We start from the raw sequence: 22,348 nt of genomic DNA, 5'->3' as shown, positions 1-22,348 counted from the left end.
TATCTTGAGACTCGGGACCTTACAATCACTGACCAAGTTGGTAACCTCAGAGTGTTGATAGACTCAGATCTGACTTTCAGCAGCCACATCAAAGCTGTCACCAAGGCAGCTTTTTACCACCTCAGAAACATCAGCAGAATTAAAGGTTTCCTCTCCCAAAAAGACCAGGAGAAACTCATCCATGCATTCATCTCCAGTAGACTCGATTACTGTAACGCTCTTTTAACTGGACTTCCCAAAAAGAGCATTAAACATCTGCAGCTCATCCAGAACGCTGCTGCTAGAGTTTTAACCCGGACTAAGAGATCTGAACACATCACACCAGTTTTAATATCTTTACACTGGCTTCCAGTCAGTCACAGAATAGATTTTAAAAGCCTGCTGATGGTTTACAAATCCCAGAACGGTTTACGCCCAAAAATACATCTGTGATATGTTCAGAGAATATAAACCCAGCAGAGCTCTTAGATCCAAGGACTCAGGTCAGCTGGTCCAGTCCAGAGTCCAGACTAAACATGGAGAAGCAGCATTTAGCTGTTATGCTGCAAACAAGTGGAACAAACTGCCACTGGAGATTAAACTTTCACCAAATGTAGACATTTTTAAATCCAGGTTAAAAACATTTATTTTCTCACGTGTCTATGCATGAAATATGCACGCTATCTTTTAACTTATCTTGACTGTTCTTTTGTTTTTAATCATTATAATCATTACAATTAGTTTTAATTATTTTATTTGTTTCTCTTTTTATTCTTTTACATATTTTTAATGCTTCTTCCACTCGCCGCTGCAATGCTTTTATTTTATGTAAAGCACTTTGAATTGTTTTGTACATGAAATGTGCCGTACAAATAAATTTGACTTTGACTTTAAAGACAAAAATCCGTTCTCCTTTCTCAGCCCCCTTGTTTCCTTTGAAGCTGTGGCTCATGGTTCATTTCATGTTAGACAGCTGAAGTTCACTATACATGCACCCCGCCTGTGCTCCTCGCTGGGGTGTGTAGCGCAGGTACTTCTTGCCAGAGGGCAGGTCTTTGGTGTAGACGCCAGCTGGGAACAAAGCCGCAGCCTCCTCCTCAGACAAACTGGGAGGCACCATCACGCAGTCTCCAGGCTGGAGAAAGACACAGAACAGAGACAAAGCTATTCCATATGGCAACAGGTCAGCTCTCGCTTCTGTTATCTGTACAGTCAGCTGCTGAAGTGCTTGCTGCTGACATATGTCACTTTAAAATTTGTGACATACCCTCCAGTCAGCGGGCGTGGACACTCGTCTCGTCGCTGTGAGCTGGAGGGAGTCGACCACGCGTAAGATTTCGTCAAAATTTCGTCCGGTGGTGGCCGGGTACAGCAGGGACAGTTTCAGCCTTTTGTCGGGACCGATGATGAACACCTGCGCAAAGACGGAAATAGTTGAAGAGGAAGAGGGCTAAAATCTTACTCTGTGCCGGCCTGATAAGTAGAAGAAGTTCTGAAAATGAAAACATTAGATCCTGTGGGTTTTCTGACACTCACGCAGCGGGCAGTGAGGGGCATGCCGTCTTTGTCCTTCTCATCTGGGTCCAGCATGCCTAGGGCGACTGCCAGCTCCCGTTTGCTGTCCGCTATGATGGGAAAGGGCAGCGAGCAGCACGATGAGTCCTCACAGTTGTAAGCCAGGATGTCCTGGTTAGATAAAAGAAGAGACGCAAGGCCTCAGTGGCTATTCAAACTTAGCCGTTGCCACAGCGACACTATATGTGACAAACTGGCATTTTCTCCATGACTTGTGTGATTACTAAAAAATGCAAAACATACTTTTGAAACCTTGAAAACATCTAATTAATGCTTTATATAATAATAATTTAAAAAAAATGAGATGCCTAAAGTATTCAGCCACCTAAAGTGGCCACCTTTATTGCGTCCATGGGATTTAAGAGGGTAAACAGCAGCCAGGTGCTGCTACTCAAATACACCTAACTGATCATCATCCGCCTATAAAAGCAGACGTTGTGTCAGTTTGCTGGTCTGGAGCATTCAGGTAAAGGAGGAAAGACATCAGCAATACTCTTAGAGAAGCGATTGTTGCTGTTCATCAAGCTGGGAAGGGTCATTTCCACACAACCATGAGTTCATCACTCTACAGTGAGAAAGATTATTCACAAGTGGAAAACATTCAATTTGGTTTTCAGTCTTCCCAAGAGCAAGTTCACCCAAAGGTCAGACTGTGTAATGATTAGAGAAACTGCAAAAAAACCCAAGAGCTACATCTCAGACTCTCCAGGCCTCAGTTAGCATGTTAAATGTTAAAGTTCATGACAGCACGATTAGAAAAAGACTGAACAAGTACGGCTTGTTTGGAAGAGAAAGCCTCTTGTCTCTAAAAACAACATGGCAGCACAGCTTAGGTTTGCAAAGCTGCATCTGAACAAACCACAAGACTTGTGGAACAATGGGCCTCATGCAAGAACATTTTCGTATTTTTATTCTAAATTTCTCTCACTTTTTTCGTAAGAAGGTCTCGTACGAACACGCCACGTCAGATTCAACAAGCGCTCTTAACTTCGGAAAAAGTGTGTAAACGATCTGTGTAAATGATGAATCACACCTGTGCGTATCTATGTGCACTTGCACGAGGATAGTAGATTTGCATACCCCACGCCCCAAATTATACCATATAAGGCAGTGCTTCCTCTCTCTTGTGCCAGGAAGTGTTGAGTGTTGAGTCATGAGAATTGACATCAAGGCGCAAAAAGAACAACTTTACGGGCTCTGAGTTTGAAGTTCTGCTTCCAGAGATCCAAAAAGGAAAATCTGTCATTTTTAGCAGTGTCAGCAGTGGAATTACGGGACCCACTAAAGCGAAGAAATGGGAAGCAATTAGGAGTTCTGTTAATACCATGTCACCGAAATAAAAAAATAAATGGTTTGATATGAAAATGGCTTAAAAAAAAAACGTCTCGCCATGGCCAGGCGCTCGATGACTGCGACTAAAGCCGTGCAATCAGTTGTTGCCTCATCATGATGGCACTTTGATGGGGTGGTCCATGAGGGGGGTCTTGTGGCACCACAGCTTCTTGTCTGCCTGGGCTGCTTCAGATGGAGACCCTAGACAGCGGTAAATGGGAATCTGATGTACCATAGGTGATAAACTGATGAGAGCTTTGATGACCAAGGGGAGCGCACGATTCACAGAGGACTGTCTGGGACACCCCCGATCTGTCTCCAATCTCGCTCTGAAAGGTTCCAGTGGCCAAAAATCCAAGGGTGGACCTGGACGTGTGGTGGAATTGGGTTTGATCGGCGTGTTTTTCTCTGGAGTTGTGGCTCTAGCAAGATGCATATTAGCAGCAGCACAGTCCTTGGCAATCTTAATCGCGATTTCAGCCATTCGTCTGTCTCCACACGGTCTGTTCCAAGAGCCTGACGCACTAAGGTATCCAAAAGCAAGACAGCCGCTGCGCTTCCCGTTACAGATTCAAATGAACCTTCAATTAGTGCACAATTTAACCCAATTTAAGTCAAACAAAATAATGTCAGCATAATTATGGGGTATAATGTATATTTATTTATGTTTTCTTCAAAGTAATTAAATATACAAGCCATTAGTCAAGCAAACTTGATTGGAATAACAGCGGACTATTTTACGAAACTCCTACGACAGGTCTGGATCACTCGTAAATTCTGTTCGTACCTGAAAGAAAACGTAAAATACGAAAAGATTGGTGAATGCGCAAATTCTCTTAAATCACTCGTACGGACGATTTAAGAACAAATCTGTGCGTACGAACGGTTCTTGCATGAGGCCCAATGTCCTTTGGACAGATGAGACCAAAGTGGAGATGTTTGGTCATAACGCACAGCGGCACGTTTGGAGAAACCAAACACAGCATATCAGCACAAACACCTCATACCAACAGTCCAGCACGGTGGTGGAGGGCTGATGATCTGGGCTTGTTCTGCAGCCACAGGACCTGGACACCTTGCAGTCATTGAGTCCACCATGAACTCCTCTGTATACCAAAGTATTCTAGAGCAGGGGTCTTCAACGTTTTTCAGGCCAGGGACCCCCAAACTGATGGAGAGTTGGAGCAGGGACCCCCCTACTATTTATATGGCATACAATTGTGTTTTATATTTAACGGGGCCTGGTGCCGTGTATGAACATAGCTACTCTGTTATTGTACATTCAATACTAAGCTATTCAAATAATCCACAGGTTAATATATTCATGTTTTTATTTTAATGTGCAAGGTACAGGGTGGCCGTGCCACTGCCATTTATAAACAAACATCTTGCATACAACACTGAGCTATTCAAATAATCCACAGATTTTAACTTTAAACATGAATGTAGATGGGACAATGAATCCTCAAACCATCTGTGGATGGCACACGTTTGCACACAATTTGTGAGAAAAAACAGTTTGAAAAAAAAAAATGTTAAAAATCGTCTAATCAACCAAAGATTTCGCGACCCCCCTGCAGTACCTCCGCAGACCCCGTGGGGGTCGCGGACCCCCTGTTGAAGACCTCTGTTCTAGAGTCTAAAGTGAGGCCATCTGTCTGACAGCTATTGCTTAGCTAAAACATGCAATAGGATGCTATGGTGAAACACCCACAAACCTCAATGAATTGAAGCAAGAAGAGTGAGCCACAAATTCCTCCAAAACACTGTGACAGGCTGATAAATCATACAGAAAACAATGAGTTTTGGTCAAGCTTATAGTCCAAGCTATCCTCAAGCTATCTGGTGCACGTCGAGCTCTGATAACACTGATTCCTGCCAAACAAACAAAAAATAAATAAAATCCCGAAGATGCCATTACAGCACCTTGACCCAGCCGTGGTGATCCTCCAGGGAGTTGATGGACAGGGCAATCATTCTGACGTTGCGTTTTCTGAACTCGATGCTCATTCTGGCAGCCCGCCCCAACTCCGTGGTGCACACAGGCGTGTAGTCTCTGGGGTGGGAGAACAGGATTCCCCATCTGTAAGGAGGACATGCTTTGAGAGATTTCACAAACAAGTTTCATTCTTGCTCAGACTCCTCTCATTGGAGGCGAACACTTCTCGGTGGTGTGTAAATATGAGTGTTGTTGGACTGGCAGGAAGCTAAATTTCAGCGACGTGATTATTGCGCCATCACTGTCATCAGTGGTTTTACTTTTAGGTTAGACATTTTGCAGCTTACTGATGCTTTGAGGGGTGACACAAACCTAATTTCCGGGAAAGTTGGAAACAAAAAGGCAAAAAAGACTTAAACGTGCCGTTTTTTCCATTCGTCAGAACATTTATCGTACAGACACAAGACCAAAGAAACGATTTTGAGCATCTTCGCTGATGAACTTTATAGTATTTATAAAATAGAAACAACTTTAGAATTTGATGCAGCAGCACACTGAAGAAAGAAATAGAGGCACGCTCACCACTGCAACATCCCTGCTTTTTAGGAAACACATTTGAATCCTTTTTGCAGAAGAATCTGTGTTCTTTTGTGCTTAGTGCAAGAGTCCCTTTGCTCAACGGTCCATGTTTTTCGTCATTTTGATTCTCCTTTTCATAATGCCACATTTTCAACAGAAAACAGATCTGGATGGGCCTCACGGTGTAGTGCTGGTTAGCACTGTCACAGCACACCAAGATGGTTCCCGGCTCGCATCCTGTTTGCATTTTCCCTTGCGCGGGAGGTTTTCTTTTCAGGTTCTTCGGCTTTCTCCCAGTCCCACCATCCAAAAACATGCATTTTTTTAGTTTGACTGCTGATTCTGAATTCAAGCACACGCACTCTGTGTCTATGCAGCCACGCTGTAGGAAGTTGTGCAGACCATTGAACACCACGGTAAAAAGAGGTCACACCCGCATCAATGGTGATGATTTGCATCTAGAACCCCCCCCACACACATACACACACACACAAAAAAAATGGAAATCAGGGCTGGTTGCTGCTCAGGAGATAAAGGATAGACTTTAAGCCACTTTATGAGCCTCACAGCTTTTAGTTAGAAACTACACTTTAACCTTGTTGGGCCGCAGAGCAATTCCTATGCTAAACAGTGATGGAGGAAGTCAGTTTGCTTCCCACCACGCACCAGCTAAAGTCTCCTCACCAGCTAGACTGTGCCGGTGCTGACCTTGTCAACAGGAATTTTTTTACCGTTTTGCACATCAACAATATTTTGGATTCTCCAATTGTGTAGAAGAATGGGGTCGTCAGAATGACCCAAAGAGGGAACTTAAACATAATACAACACAGAACCAGCCTCTAACGTTGTCTTTTTTTTTTTTGGATGAGACCCAATCAGAATTTAAATTGTGGAACATCCTTGAGAATAAGGTGGTTGTTGTTGCCGGTTTATTTTCCCTGCACACACAAAAAAATTCAGCTGCTTTTATCGAAAGCAGAAGTCAGAAAAACAGTTAACAGGAACTGTACACACTTCAACCTCTCCCCCTCACGATAACTGAATTCTCAATAATCGGCACCCAGCCGATAATCAACAAGTCTACTCACGAGTCGTCGAGAAATTCGTGGAATTTAATTGTCCCAATGGTTGTTTCTGCTTCGAAATTAGGAAACACATCTCCGAGCAGCAGTCCCGGCATATTCTGACCGACCGTGGGTGTGATCGCATGTCCGGCAGCAGCTCTGATGACTGACAGCGTGTACAACGGGGGCGGGAACTTTCCTGTGAACAAACCACACATCCGCAGTGAACAGCAGAGGACACCGTGTGGTGCGCCCCGGCTTTATGGTGCCGCTCTGCGCAGATGTCACTGGTTTTTCAAACACTTGTTAGCATGCACAATGATCTACGAGCATGAATGAAAGCATTTCTTAAGCGACACTGTGAAGTGATCGTGGTTTTGATGATATGTTATTTGTGCAATAGATGTTTAAATAAGAAAGGGACAAAGGGCAACATTTCAGTACAAGCTTTTAGGCAATTAGTTGGAGAAGTGATAGTTTTTTTCAAAGTAATTCAAACTAGGTATGGAAAAGTCATCACCAGTTTAAGAATAACTTCGCACTGTAACTTTTGTCACGTGACCGGAGCAGTCCAGTTCTAAACTGGTGACATTTTAGCCCCTGTGGTGAGGATGCTTCGCGTCTGAGCGCAGCGGGATTTGGGAGGTGATTAAAGAAAGGCGGACACATCAGCTTTCTGAAGACACTCTGCCAAAGGAGAAAAAAATATGTCCTCACCGACGACCAGACGGAACAGCTGCCGTGGAGTCGCGTCTGGAAGCCGGGCATCATCTGAGTGCCATCCGCGCCGGCGAGGCTCGAGCTGCTCTTACTTCTCTCCCGGCACGCAAACCGAAGACTTCTCCGTCAGTTTGAGCCAGCCCATATTCACCATAACGCTGCGCTTCTTGCTGGCGGTAGATCTGTGGCTGTCCAAGCGGCTCGGAGTGTGCGCCTGCGAGGGCTCTGCATGGGGCAGCATACGGCCCCTAGTGAGGCTGGTGGAATTCTCCGGGCATGTCATCCCGTGGCTCATCGGCGCTGTGTACACTCTACTCCGCGGGGAGAGCGTGGCGGAGCAGGAAATCATGCTGAATTTAACCCTGGGTGAGAGAACTGGAATCAACTTTGATTTGGATTTCTGTGATATAAAATTGGTGATCAGTTTTTTGTTTCCTGTCCGTTTTTCATGAAAACCAACATTTCCCCCACCTCTTTGCGTGCCATTTAACAACTATAACAACATGAATCATAATGGTAATAAGTGGAATTAGAAATATGAATAGCTTTCGACCTATTATTTGGTGAATGTTGTCAGCGAACCTTTATATTTATCACCACATTAGAGAAAGGCCGATGCGCAATTACGCACAGCAGTGGCATTATTAAAGTGAGGTATTTGGCCGTCACCACTGCGCGCTGTGGATGTCTGGTCGAAGCTGAATGAAATAGCACAACAGGCCAAAGCCCCATCAGTCAACTCAGGGGTCAAATAATGTAGGTCATCAGCTGAGGGGGTGTTTGGGAGCCCCACGACAGGGAAACGGCAACAGGCAGCGATGGAAAGTTTTCTTTTAAGCTGCAGTTGACATATCTGAGTTTGAATCCAAACAACACAGCAAATTCTGACCTTTTGAATTAACTCTCTGAGTTCAAATCAACTCAGTTAAAGTGTACATGTGCAACGACAACAGGGCCTACACTCAGGGGCAGAGTTAAAATAGCTTGGAGTTGATTTTTAAAACCGTTTTCAGGAGAGAAATTGGAAAAAAAGAAAGAAAAAAAAGCCAACTGTATAAGTTGTTTTTTTACTCTAACTCTTTTCCAGTGTTAAAGGTCAACCCTGACATTTGAATGTAACATTACGTGACCATTACCTTTACATGAAACACAATCTCACATGTTAATATAAATCTTTTTTTAAATGAAATAACTCAGCAATGTCAACACATAAAGTCCAGTTGTTCCTGAAACCCATTCAACGTATGGTGGTCAAAGCTCCTAGACTGAATCTAAATCTCATTAGGTTTGTTACTGCAAGTGCAAAACTCATGCTGCTATATCACTGTTTGAAGTGAAAATAACTCCACTGAACATCAAACCGTTTTGTTTAGGTTACTTGTTTTCTTGTCAAATCCACAGCGATTTAACGCAAAGCAGTTACGTGCATGCTTGGAATAATCAGTGAGACTTTAGTAACTCATCAACTTTAGTAGTGGAGCTAAAACAGGCTCTATAACACCCACACATTCAACTCCAAAATATCATTTGGACAGAGCTTTTTTGCCTGAACACAACCTATAGTTAAAGGAAATAAATGAACAGTAAAAATCCAACCCTTTTTGAATCCTTGTTTGCTCAAATTCAGACTTTTACACTCCAGAAAATTTGCTTGAGAACATTCTATTTTGTTGATCGGTGGCTTTGAGTTAGTATGTGCTGTGCTGTTATACTGTGTTGTGCTGTAGTGAAATACCAGAGCTATTCTTGGCACACAATAGCCAATTTAGGATGACAGTATTTTGGAAATGCTGTGCTTGGTATGCATCTTCTTGCTGCAGACCTATAAGAAATTAATGAGGTCGAAGATTTTATAACATTATGTTTCATAAGAAAATAACTTTTTCTTGTCAGGAAAATACATAATAGAATATAGTTACATAGTTTCATTATTCTATTGTGTCCACTTGATATATTTGGGTTGGGACATCATAATCGTCAGTGACATAAAATGGAGAAATCTTGTGTAATCGATTACTTTGTGCCACTTATGGCAATCTTGTTGAATGAATGAGAACAGACTGACCTGAAACAACAAGGCTTATATGAGTAAACCTGACCAACCCTGTACTGGTTCATTCATGTATGAATGTGAAATGAGCTTCACCAAACCAATTAAACCGAGTCCTTTTTTTATCATTGCTAATACATAACGTTAAGCCAGTGTGACTATATTCAGGTGAAACAACACAAAGCGTAATGCAGATAGAAAGCCATATAACTGGGTGGAAACTCCCAAATTTGACTGGCTTAATTTATGTGTAACCATCGAGAAAATGCCTTTAACAAACTTAAACGCAATACATTTGGGTCATGCGAGTCTGCTTCCGTTTAGTCAATAAAATATGTAATTTCCTTGCTTTCTTTTAAGTGATCAAAATGGGGAGTTAAACAAGGACATGCCTACAGAATAATGTATATGTATGCAAACAAATGAGGGCTGGCTTAAGACTTTTGCACAGTACTGTGTTGTACTTGTTGAATAGTTCAGTTTGTAACAGCAACATAAGTCAATGTTGCGTGTTCTCTCCTCCCCAAAAGCTCTGATTCTGGACCTGCTGCTGGTCAGAGCCGTGAAGACTCTGGTCGGACGTCGAAGGCCTGCTCAGAACCGCTCTGACATCCTCTCCGCCTTCTTTGTGGAGCGTTATTCCTTTCCCTCGGGTCATGCTTCGAGGGCGGCCATGTGCGCCCGCTTCTTCCTTGCCCAGCTGGTGGACACAGCCTCCATGCGGGTCGTGGTGGTGGGCTGGGCCACCCTGGTGAGCCTGTCCCGACTGCTGCTCGCCAGGCACTATGTGACAGACGTGGGCTTTGGGCTGGCTATGGGCTACTGCCAGTACAGCTTGGTGGAAAGGTTGTGGGTGACTTGGGACTGCCTGCAGGACCTGATGCTCATGCGACTGAGAGAGAGTCTCGACAGGGCTTACAGTGGACTTTGGATGGTTGACTGGAAACATTAGGTCAGGCTGAGATGTGTGTGTGTGTGTGGCAGCTGCAGTGTGGGGAAACTGTATAGCATGAGTGTGTGTAATTCAGAAAATCCCTGCTATACTTTATTTATTATCTGATTAAAGTTACTCACTCTGTTTTGTTGCCCTGTATCAGTTTTATTCGTATTTGTCTTCATTTTTGTTGAAGAAAAAAAAAGCCAGTTGAGGTACCATCTACAGACATGCTTCACCATACACCAGAGTTTTTTTTTTTTTGCTGCATGTAAAACCTGAATAGATGAACAAGACCGCAAGAGGTGCACAAAACAGTTTCTGGTTTCTCTGTGGTCCCAGTGGGCACTATATATGTGCAAACACTGTCGGGGCAAAGTCAACGAACACTCACCCAAGTTTCCATCAGCTGCTGCTGAGACCTCTGACTGTCATTATACTGTTGTACTTCTCATCTCATCTTACCGTGTTGATGAACTGAGCTGCCATCGCCTCGTTTTCAACATGCCGACACAACTTCCAAATCCGGCCATGCAAACTCAAGCTACATGATTTTGATTTAACATTTTAAAAAGGTAAAAAGAGCAAGTAGTAAGACCTCGTTGTGCTGGAGCATAACTGAAACTCAATAAACTCTTGCACATGAAATGCAGGTGCGACCACTTGTCCCTAGAGGGCAGTGCATCATCGCAATTGTAACATGCTGCAAGTGACAATGTGTTGCTAGTGCAGGGTTCTCCAGAAAATTGGGGTGTCAATCTGCTAACATTTCTCAACTCTCTTCCGTACAACCTGCAGTGACATATGTGACAGGTTTTGAACCACAACATCATTAGTTCGGCAAAAAATACAAGTTCAAACTCCAACAGTGTGAAGAGGACTGACGGTTCACATGGATTAGATACATGAGCCCATGAATGTAAAAAGATTAAACTGGCTTCTTTATATGTTTAGGCTTTGGCTTGTTCATGTATGACGTTTAACAGACAACACTGCAAAAGTGTTGATCCCTCATTTCTTTATATCTTAATTCCAGGTGTCAGACTATTTTAAATTGTATCTTTAGGGGCTTTGTTAGTTGCACTCTGCCACAAAGACACATCATTTTTTCCCATTTCTTTAGCTGCATCTGTGAAAAATGCCAAAGATGACACAGTTTGACAGATGTGAAATGGTATTTTTGAACCAATACGATGATTCTCAAAGAGCCTTGGCATATCTTAGCATGGTGTGCATTGTGCTCTTAAAAAGGACTGCAGAAATTGAATAGCCTCTCACTGTGACCTTTTGAAAGGTGGAATTGGATGAACCAACTCCAGCTGCATCCAAGCTGTTGATAATGTTACTTTAGAGGTCACACCCACCCCTAACCCTGTCCCCCTACCCAGCCAAAATGGATGTGGGGCGAGTTGGATGATCTAATCTGGCGTGAAACCATTTTTAAGGAAGAGAGACAGGAGGAAAAGGCTGAGGTATGCCAAATTACGTAATAACCGGATTGAGAATCAGTTGCAAAAGATCTTACTGAAGATACTCAGTTAGACTGTCCTCTACCAGAAAAACCTACAGGCTTTGTACAAACTTATGTTGAAAAACTTTTAGGTGTATGGAAGATATAAATTGGATATACATTCTTGACCTTTGTTAAGAAATAGATCATAGCGCAGTTAGTTTGAATCCTTATTCCACTCGCTTCCGTTTAACATGGGGTTCCTGTTACAGATGCTTCCCAAGCTCTCCCCACTGACATGTAGCAAGACAGGAAACCATCTGTAACATCTGCACAGATGTTTTATAAATCATACTCAAATGAAATCTTACTTAAATGTTATAGAAAATTTATATTTTTCATGAATTACGCTTGTTTAGACAAACAGAGGAAGTATTATTTCAGCACGTTGTAACTGCCCCCTGCATTGGGGCAATTTATAACATCTGACCTCTTCTCTTGAAATAAATGTTATGGAAAATTGAGTTCAGTGCAGTCATGTCTAAGTTATATTTGCAATGAGCGGGCAGATTCAAGTTGAATGAAACATTACGTTTAACTGGAGTACAACCTTATAATGGCTCCTGTGCTTGGTAACACTTACTCTGATGTGGTCATTTCACAACCACCAGCAGCTGCGGTACCCAGCCAGAGAAGTCTTTTTATTTTATTAAGACTTTGCAAAGACTCTCAGCACGTTTCTGTGACGATAAACTGGCTGATAGTCATGTTTTCATGTCTTGTGTGACAAGGGGGCTCAGCTGTTACTTTCAGCCAGACTTAAAGGTGCCAGCCTATACAAACAAAAATTTCCATTACAGAGTCACTAAATCCCATGACTGGGCAGCCAGCCGGGGGGGGGGGTTACATTTTTTTTTCCTATGTGCTGTTGCGCTTTCAGATCCACTCTTTCAGAACACGGACACCCTTCACGGACTTCACTTGAGATGGAAAACTAAATGTGTGGTGCCACTAGAACATAACTGATGCTCAGTGCCCGCATTTGGAGAAAGTGAAGAAACATGTCTGTGTATACTCTCTGAGAAGTCCGTCTAATGCAGTCAGAGAAAAGCACAGTGTGAACATGATGCACAGGAGGAGCTGACTGAATAACCTGTCCTGGAATCAGGTAGCTGGGCGCAGTGCTTCAGTCACGTATGTGTTTCACATGTTGCCAAACACAGTCAAAATCGCTTCACATTTACATTATCTGTGAGCATAGAAAGTTGACTGTCATAGCTGGTATTCATCTTTTGCGTATGTGTGACCAGGAGGATTTTCCAAAATGTAAACAAATGTCGAGACGAGCAAGCAAAGAATTTCCATTTTTATTTGTAAGATTATAAAAATATTTCATCATTGTCATGACTTTCATTATATCAACAAAACTATTAGGCGCATTAGTGACTCAGGAACTTATGAACATCTATTTTTTTTTGTCAGAACACATATTTACAATAAAATAAAAAAAATAACTGTATTAGATATCAAAGTCTCTTAGTAAAGTGATTAAACTAAAACCATCATGTGTTTCGTGTCAGCTCAGTCCTGTTCCTCTCTGTGTCCTCTCTAGCTGCTTCTATGGTCAACGATGCCCTGTCTGACGTCATAGGTGACCATGTGGAAGTTGTCCCAAGTGTACAGCTTCCTCTGGGCGTGGTTGTAGTCCACCATGCTGTTGTAGCCGTACTTGTTCTTAAAGGGCACAGAGGTAGCTTGTCCCACGCCGGTGGCCGTATCAAACATGTAGTTGATGGTGGTGTTGGGGGCGGTGTAGCTTGCCACTGTGTATAAGCGTCCACACAGCATGAAAGCGTTGGCTACTGTGTTCTTCCTGATGTTGGTCTCCCAGCTCTTCTTCACCTCCAGACTCTCTGAGTCCAGCTGGGAAATCACGATTGCGCCTTTTGCTTTGCTCGTGCTGTAGATGGCCCACAGGCCCTGCTCATCCACTGCCAGGTCGATGTCTGTGTAGCCCCCCCAGGAGTAAGGCTGTTGGCCATGGAAGCCGGCATTAGGCAAGTCCCTCTGTGTTGCCAAACTCTCAGAAGCCAGGTCGTAACGAATCAGGGTGCGGCTACGTCTGCGCTGGTAGTAGAGGGAGCCTTGATATAGGGTTGCCCCTGTGCTTTCTAACGGCTCCGGCAGAACCAGGACCTTCATGGGGAAACCTCTGGAGAACTGATCCATGTCCTCATACACAAAGAGCTGACGCACGTCTTTACCAACCACATCGATGCGCCACACAGTCCTGTTGGTGTAATAGAGGTCCTGAGGCTCTGGATCCTGCAGCCACACTCCGTACTTCCCCGTGATGCTGTCAGCTTTCCTGTGCAACACAGGATCTCCCACTGACAGTAACTCTCCACAGCCTGAGGAAAAAGAAAAGTTCAGTCTTGTATTTGTCTTACATTTACATTTGATGTTAAATGCATTCACTTGCAGGCCCACCCTGCCACCAGCTCAGTTTGAGCCTCTATCAACATCAGTAAAACTCATTACCTGTGAGGCTGCGATTTCCTTCAGGGATGAGGTGGGAGGCAGCAAACTCTGTCACCTCAGCTTTCATCTCCTGATAAGCACCGTTTCCCAAAGCATCTGCAGGGTCTGGGAGAGACAGAGTACAGGACAGATTTGAATAAACAATTGTGTCAAACATGTAAAAAAATCTAAATCAATGCACACAAGGTCAAAAAATAAAGTTTAATTTCATTCCCTAAAAGCACAGCAGGGTCCCACTGTAATTTTAAATATGATCAAGCTGACATCAACAAATATAGCCATACAAGAAGCACTATAAAAGAGAAGTCTGTGCAATAAATTCCTGTCTCCTTACTCAGCCCAGGACAGAAAACTCCCACCTGACCTGCTGCCCCTGAGGACTTTACAGCCTAAGTAAACCACAAAAATATCAAAATCCAGCCCATAATTAAAAAGACACAGAGAGAAGGAGAAGGGGATATTTGCAGTAAAATGTCTTTCCTATTACCTTCTCAAAGGAGAACTTATTGACTAAAACATTTACAGTGCTGAAAAGAGAAAGTGCTCATTTGAGAGTGCAAGATGTCTAATTGAATTGTTTCTGCCTGTGTCTCTCCCCTAATTACTGATGTACATACCAGCAGCAGGTCCGTTTTCTTGCTGAGGCCCCCCTGAGGTGTGATTCTGCTGGCAGGGTCTCTGCCTGAGGCTCTCTGCCTCCTGGCTCAGCTCGGCCAACGTGCTCTGCAGCTGGTAAACCTGCCTGCTCAGCCTCTCCTTCTCCTGTCGCAGCTGGTTTCTTTCCCTTGTAACCTGGGAGTGAGCTTCCAGGAGATCCACCTCGCCGCGGCCTCGGCCCCCAGCACTTGCGTTCCTGTCCCCTCCCGCCATCAACCGACTCACCAGAGCTTCAAGCAGGACGATCCGGGACAGGATTCCGTCTATCTCTGGTTTAGTGCTGCCTCCAGAGCAGCTGGACTCCTCTGGACTTGCTACGGTGAAGGTATAGTGGCAGCGTCCGGTGGGGTCATTGGAGAGACTGAGGGAGGCTTGGTCTTGGGCCTGGCTGTGATGGAACAGAGTTAAAAAGGGCAAACAGATGAAAGATACTTGGAGCCACATTCTTGACAGCCTGACTGAGACGTTTGCAAAGAAGTGGCTGCTGATCCTCTTTTTCTTCTTTTATGAAAGCAAGACTTCTTCTTTCTTCTTCTTTTTTTTGAGCTTGTCTTTTCCCACCTGTGTCCTTCTGGTCAGTGCAGGTCAGTGCCTGAATCCCAGCAAAGCTCTGAGTGACATATTTATACAGGTAACCGACAAAGAGTGGGAGGACACGAGGAGTGTGGAAGGGGATGAAGCAGCCAGGGGGTGTGGAGTGTTTGCGTAAAGGCCCACGTGTTTCTTCTTTTTACTGTTGGTGGAGTGAGATGTGCTGAGAGGGACAGACAATATGAAAACCGCACAGTATCAGTGGAAAAAGCACACACACACACACACACACACACACACACACACACACACACACACACACACACACACACACACACACACACACACACACTTTGTTTGTTTTCTCCACTGAATTCCTTCAATGTTTCCCAGCAGTCAGTATGTCTCTGCAGGCTGTTTGGATCGGACAGCGTCTTTATGTGTCTAGCAGCTGCAGTTCTGTTTACTTCCTCGCCAACTGATAGTTTTCCTATTAAACCAGTGTACGATTAACCGTAATCCCAGTTTATGACTTTGGCACTGGGTGAAATTGGGGCTTGAGGGGAATTGTTGTGGACGGCGACATCATCAACATCAAGGCAAGCTGGTCCTTCAGACGACCTGAAAGCATGCTGGTACACTGTGACGCATTACAGCTGAGCAGGATGTCTGGCACAGGAGGCAGTCTGGCTGGGAATGGTGCATTGTGGCTACTATTTTGTTTCCTCCAAGCAAACACAAACTAGCAAAAGTACCTTCATTGGACAACGTAACTTATAGGGTCATGCTATAGTGCTATAGTCCACTATAGCACTATGTAGACCTACTCGAGCCCATGATACAACTGAAATTGTGAAAACTAAAGCATTTTTAATGAAACTTGGAGGAAAATAAATCTTTTCATCATCAAAATGATCTCATCTGGCAGTCAGTAGGTTCAACTGCATTCCAACTGTCTTCCTGTTATCTGGAACTTGATGTGGTTCAGACAGAAGTAAATGGTAAACATATCAGCACTTGTCTCCTGGTGCCTTTGGAACCAAACGTTTCCATTATCAGCTGTTTTTTTCCTTCTTCACTCCCCATTTGTCTTCTCAACATCTGTATGCTGCCTAGTTAACCTGTCTGTTTTATGGCCTATTGAAAGTTACCAGGATTCCACAATATTTTTGCCACGGATGTGTGTTTTTCTTATGTAACATAACTTCTCAGGAATCCTGTAAAAATTAGTGCCAGCTCCTCTGCCGAAGAAGCAAAACAAAATCACATGGAGCACAAAACTTCTTCCATGCGATCATTCTTTAATGAAGAACATCCACTGGGAGCCAGTGTTTGCCTGCTGAAATACTCATCATGCCCCTAAGCTAAGAATACACTTTATATATATTTGCATTGGTAACTCAAATTTTGAAGTTTGTGAGCATTAACGCAAAGTCTCTAAGCAGGATTTTTCACTTTATTCATGTGCTAAATATCAGTTATCCCCTTTATTTTTCCCATCTGTAACTATAATATATATATGTAAAATATATAATTATATATTGTCTGATGCACATTTTTATGGCCTTCACTTCAAAACTGCGGATGTAAATGTGTATATGTGACCACTGATCAAATGTTATTATTATTATCATTATATTTAGATTTATTTAGCCATGATTAAAGATTTTGTAAAAATGGTACAGTATCAGAAGAGAGAGAATTTAAGAGAATCTAGGACACAACCAGTGCATCGTGTTTCTCTCCAGTCTCTGGAATGTTGTTAGCCTTCAGTTTGATTTTACATTCCTATGGCGATCCCAACCATCAGAAACTTGTGGAGGGAAGTTAGACGAGAAAACTGATACCACCCTCACATCTGTCGGTTCAGTGCAAAGCTTCAGCTAGAAACTGGATAGCTTAGCATATAAACATGTTACACGGGGAAAAAGCTAGTTCTGCCCTTTCCAATAGGACTATTTTTTTTATCTTACATGAAGACATGTGGTGCTGAAAGATTGTATAAAAGGGTATTAATCTCCAACATTTGGAGATTCATTGCTTTGGACAGTGCTGTATCCCGTAGCATAAATCAAATCATAAGCGAACGGTTTGACGTTTTGGCAAGTATGCAACTCAAGCAACTGATGTGTGTATTATTTATATCCAAATAAACCAGTTTCATGGGTCAGTAAAGATTCTGCTGAGATCAATAACATATGAGTGTCCTAATGCAGTAATCAGTCACAACATTTAAACCACTGGCAGGTAAATTGTGGTATTTGCACGAATGTTACCTTCACCCACCTAAAAACACAAGAAATGGTCTGAGGTGTTCACAGGGCCTCCAAAACCAATTTGATTGGATATCATGGTATTTGTTGGAGGCAAGCCCAGTCCATGAAGCCCCCCCCTCATCACATCCCACAGGGCCCAGTGGATCTATTGCTAACGTCCCAGTAGTAGACGCTCCCGGACACCCTCAGATGTTCTTTGTCAACGCCCTGACTGCTCAGGCTGGTGGTCATAATGTTATGGCTGATCAGTCTGCCCTCGGATGAAGCAGGAAGGAGAAAGAATAGGCATTATAGTTATTTTGGCAGTTATATTAAAAAGAATCCCACAATCCTTGGTTGCACAAGCGACATTTTACTGCCACATTTGCTTGATTCTGAATGACATCATTTTCTGCAACAGGAAAAAGAGAGGTGGGCTGTTGTCTATGGAAACAAAACAGATGTGATAGACAGTGTGACTGCGGAATCTCACACTTATACTCACCACCAGTTGCATTATTGATTTGTCAGAGAAGAAAAGTAGGCTTGGTATGAAATTAAGCGATGTGTCAGTTCTCTCACACAGTTATTAAAACAGTGAGAGCTTTATTTGACAGTGCTCAGTGAAGAGCAACCCTGAGCCACACAGAATAACACCCACACCCACACAGAATAATCATTTGCTCGCCACACTTGCATTTGCAGGCCTGAAGTGTTGCATAACATGCATTTGCACGGGGGCTGTCTGACTTGTTGGTGTAAAATGAAATGCAGACATGAGACAAGCACTAGTCACAGCAGTGCTGAGTGTTCGGTGGCTTAACACCTTGAGCACAAGCTCCCACCTCAAAGGTCACGGTTCCAGGACAGAAGACAATCTTTTTAACAATACGCCTCAGTGCTCTCACTGAAACTACTTTTCACTTATTTGAGCTGTTTTTCTCTGATGTCCATGTGCCAAAGTTTATGAGAGTGGGGGGCGGAGACTGTGCATGTGCTGTTGTGACATAAAATGCCAAAGCTACAATTGGTTTGATTCACAGTGAGTGTTGATGAATATGACAAGAATTATTACGCTATAATAATTACGCTTAGATCTGTGGTTATACGGTTTCGTGTTCATCACACAGGCTCAGTATATTAGTGGGAGATGCTTTTGAGAAAAGCATGAAAAATATCTTGCTGTCTCCTGCAATTATGAGGCTATAATCGCAGAAAGTCGCACACCTACGCACTTGAAACCCAACAGCAGCATAACGGTGTTGTTTAGTCACAGCTCTTACAGCAGAGGTCCTTATTATTGAAAACACAAACTGTGTCACACGAAAGCAGGTCAAATCCCACTGATCTAACATAGCACAGATGCAACTTTTTCAGGTCGAGGAGTAGGGTAGCCACAAAAGAAGCACGCAGCCCAACTGTGAGGAATGTGTAACCCTCATTGAGATGCACTTTGATTATTGCTAACCATCATAGCTTAGAGAATATACTAGATTCAATGACAGAAAACTAAGGTGGACTAAAATCTTTCAGTGTGTCTAATGAGTATGTAGAAGTAGAGATGTCATTAGATGTCAAAGTTATGAAACACCCCGTGTGATTACAGTTCTTCTTAGGAATGTACATTTAAATGTTTTAAGATTTTTGTACCTATTTTCAACAACACAGAAACCTGACATTTTTGCTTTTTAGTATTGACTGCCCTGAATGTCCTTAATAGCCATGTCTCTTGTGCCATTATGTCATCTAAATACAGAGCATAAAACTAATGCAATACTTGGGCATTGTAATTGTAACGAATAAATCTTTACAGATTATCGCCTTTGAGGCATGTTGTTTTAAAGTATAGGTTAACAGGATTCCAGTGGCCTTAATATGTACATTCAACAGTTTCAGTAATTCCTCCTTTCCAGCATACAATACCAACTCTCATTCCATCTGCATGTGCGCACACAGTATATGCGTGTGCTGTACAGTATGTGGCTGGTTAAAGTGCGTGTTATGTAACGGGGCCGCTGTTTTTTTTCCTATTGGCGACAGTTTAACAACAGGCTCGCTCAACAGCGGTGCGAGCCAGTCTGAGATTTAACAACTATGTCATCAAACTAAAAAATGATAAAAATGAGTCCATTCGCTGCCTCTTCCCTAAACAACTGCAACTGTAAATAATTTACTTTGAACAATTCAGACTCTGGTCTGGCTTCATCTCGAATGGCAGAAGGTCACATATTTCCACTCATCTCAGTGGGCTTGCAATCATTTTTAAAAGAGGAAGAAAAGAGGAGGTCTACTGAGTTCCATCCATGACTTCTTGTTGGATTCATCTTAACAGCAGATCATGTTCTAGTACGGTTCAAAACAGGCACTGTCCAAACTCGGCTCTGCAGTTAAGCATGGGTAATGGATGATGCAATGATGGCGACTCTCCATGCGTGGTCTCCCTTTTGGGGGGTGTTGTCTTGTCACTTTCTCTAGAGATTCAGTCCACAGACAGATCAATTCTGACCTTTGTCTTTACAATTCACTGGTTGGAGTCAGCATTTGATGTGCTGTCAGTGATGCGAAGAGGAACAGGAACAAACCATGATATGAGGTTATTATGCTGGAATGTGGTTTATTCCTTCACCCAAACATTTTGCTTTTTATTTAAACCAAAAAGGTTTTATTTGGGTCTGACATTTGTCCACAAAATATTTTTTCCAACAGCCTTCAGCCATGCCCATACAGCAAACAGGTAACAAAGCCTTTTTACTTGCAGAGCTGCCACACACTCTGTTGTTTCTCAGCGTCCTCTTAATGGTGGAGCCGTTAACTTTAACCTTAATGTGACAAAGTGAACAAAGTCTTCAGTTGTTAAAAAGTTACCTCTGGTTCCTTCATGACCACACAAACTATGACACATTTTTCTGTCGTAGGATAACAATAGTATTTGATTAGCTTGATTTTCACACAATCTATGGACTAGTTCACTGTGGATTGGTGGCAGTCAAACTCTTAACAGATAGTTTTGTAACCCTCCTGGACCTGATGAGTATCAATAGCTCCTTTCATGTGGTTCTGTGGTTTGACAGATCCATCTCACCACATCCTTATTATCATCTTGATGACTGAAAACTCTGCTTTCAACGCTATTTTTCATTTCGCATTTCACAAATCCCAGATGTTCACTTACTTTTACTACTCATAGATATGAATTTGATTATGGAAAGAGGTTCCTGTTCAAATCCTGGATGAGCCTCTATTTCTAAATGGCCGGCTCATAACACATAGAGTATCATGAAGCTGGAAAAATCAACAAAAGAGTCAAACCAGTCATATAGCTGTTGGATTCCGACAGCTCCCCTAAACTCAAACCCATAAATCGAAACTAAATGAACCAAATCTTAAAATAGAAAGGCTGGTAACTGTCAAACCTACTAATAAGTAATGAAAACAAGGGTTTACAACAACACAGATTCAGGTTGATGCTGTTGGCCAGGATGCTTCCCATTCTGGCTTTATACAGGTACTTGTGAGTGCGATCAGCCAGTCAGCAATACAGACAGGAAAGATCAAAAGTTTGTTCGTCACAGGAAATAATTCTTATTTACTCATCAGGTCAATTGAGTTTTATTTATCTGCATATATACACATCTGATAAATCCGATCTTTTATGCAGAAATGTAGAATACAGTGAACGACCACTTGAATGAGATTAGTCTTTTCAGCCAAACAACTGCATAAATATTTCAGTTTATCCCCGACTGCCCTGTTCAAATGTGAGGCTCCAGAATTACCCTGGGTCTCATTTTAATGGTGTCCCCGCTGCAGATGGACAAACCAGTGCTGAAGTGTTTTGGCCAGTTTCTGGTCTAAAGACACACCCACCAATAAAATCCTGACCTGTGGACCAACTTTCCTGTTGCTCCAGGTGCCTTGGGAAGCTGGATGTCTTTAGATGAAAGGGATGGTCCAGGGACATATGAGTGAGGATGAGAAGAAGACAGAGCGCTCCTGGATATATGTTTTTGCTCTTTCAGGTGAGATCACAGAGCATGAGCGAGAGATGAACCACAGCAGACCACTAACTCACACCAGTCACATCAGTGGAACTCTTAACTGCAGTTCACTGACCCCCTCTGACAACACTGGAAACATTGAGACCACCGGGCTTGTTATATGACACACAGATTATTTCTTTTCCTTTATGTTCTCCCATTTTTCAGTTCATGCAGTCTGTGCTTCATCACTTATAACCAGTGACTGTGGTCATGGGCGTAAGAGCTGAGCTAGTTAGGCAGTTACTGCCATCTAGTGCTCACTTCAGCATGTTGTCGACTCTAAAGGCCTGACCATGATGACAAGGGCAAATGCGACTAATACCACAACATTTGTATTGCCATTTAGAAAAAGATTTAAATAAATAAGGGGGGGGGGGGGGGTTTACTTTGCCTGTTATGACATCGATATACTAAGTTTCTTAAACCTCTCAGCCAAAGCCTTTTAAGAGCATATCAGATCTCTCCTTAGGATAAGTGATGACAGCAGATATCTAGCAGTTTAGGGAAGGCACTTCTCCGGGAGATACAGATGTTGCCTCGTGAGAGGTTAAGACGGAATGGCAGCGTCCTTTCTGCATGACCGCTTCCACCAGCCTCGGCCTGCAGTGACAATCTGGGAGCGAGCGTCACATTTTTTTCCCTCCTGTGCGTGTTCGTTAGAAGGCTTTCAGGATTCATTTGCCACTTGTGGGCCCATAGATT

At 43.0% G+C, this 22,348-nt stretch overlaps 3 protein-coding genes across 3 annotated transcripts; 1 reads left to right on the top strand and 2 right to left on the bottom strand.

The window, feature by feature from the left end:
* Positions 1-607: 607 nt before the first annotated feature.
* LOC142399325 (peroxiredoxin-6-like) lies at positions 608-7,253 on the bottom strand. Its single transcript, XM_075483934.1, has 6 exons — positions 7,186-7,253; positions 6,493-6,667; positions 4,813-4,969; positions 1,516-1,665; positions 1,247-1,393; positions 608-1,114 (listed from the first exon to the last, which is right to left on the bottom strand). The coding sequence occupies exons 2-6, from the start codon at positions 6,582-6,584 to the stop codon at positions 935-937; spliced, it is 726 nt and encodes a 241-aa protein (XP_075340049.1). The 5' UTR covers positions 6,585-6,667; positions 7,186-7,253; the 3' UTR covers positions 608-934.
* Positions 6,984-10,247, top strand: LOC142399324 (polyisoprenoid diphosphate/phosphate phosphohydrolase PLPP6-like). Its single transcript, XM_075483933.1, has 2 exons — positions 6,984-7,554; positions 9,769-10,247. The coding sequence occupies exons 1-2, from the start codon at positions 7,176-7,178 to the stop codon at positions 10,188-10,190; spliced, it is 801 nt and encodes a 266-aa protein (XP_075340048.1). The 5' UTR covers positions 6,984-7,175; the 3' UTR covers positions 10,191-10,247.
* A 2,791-nt stretch (positions 10,248-13,038) lies between these two features.
* On the bottom strand, positions 13,039-15,415 carry LOC142398405 (myocilin-like). Its single transcript, XM_075482385.1, has 3 exons — positions 14,781-15,415; positions 14,164-14,268; positions 13,039-14,033 (listed from the first exon to the last, which is right to left on the bottom strand). The coding sequence occupies exons 1-3, from the start codon at positions 15,262-15,264 to the stop codon at positions 13,231-13,233; spliced, it is 1,392 nt and encodes a 463-aa protein (XP_075338500.1). The 5' UTR covers positions 15,265-15,415; the 3' UTR covers positions 13,039-13,230.
* Between the last annotated feature and the right edge of the window lie 6,933 nt (positions 15,416-22,348).

Source organism: Odontesthes bonariensis, chromosome 14 (genome assembly GCF_027942865.1).
Source record: "Odontesthes bonariensis isolate fOdoBon6 chromosome 14, fOdoBon6.hap1, whole genome shotgun sequence".
Classification (NCBI taxonomy): Eukaryota; Metazoa; Chordata; class Actinopteri; order Atheriniformes; family Atherinopsidae; genus Odontesthes; species Odontesthes bonariensis.
The sequence above is the reverse complement of the archived record's forward strand: the minus strand, read 5'-3'. Positions and strand labels throughout refer to the sequence as shown.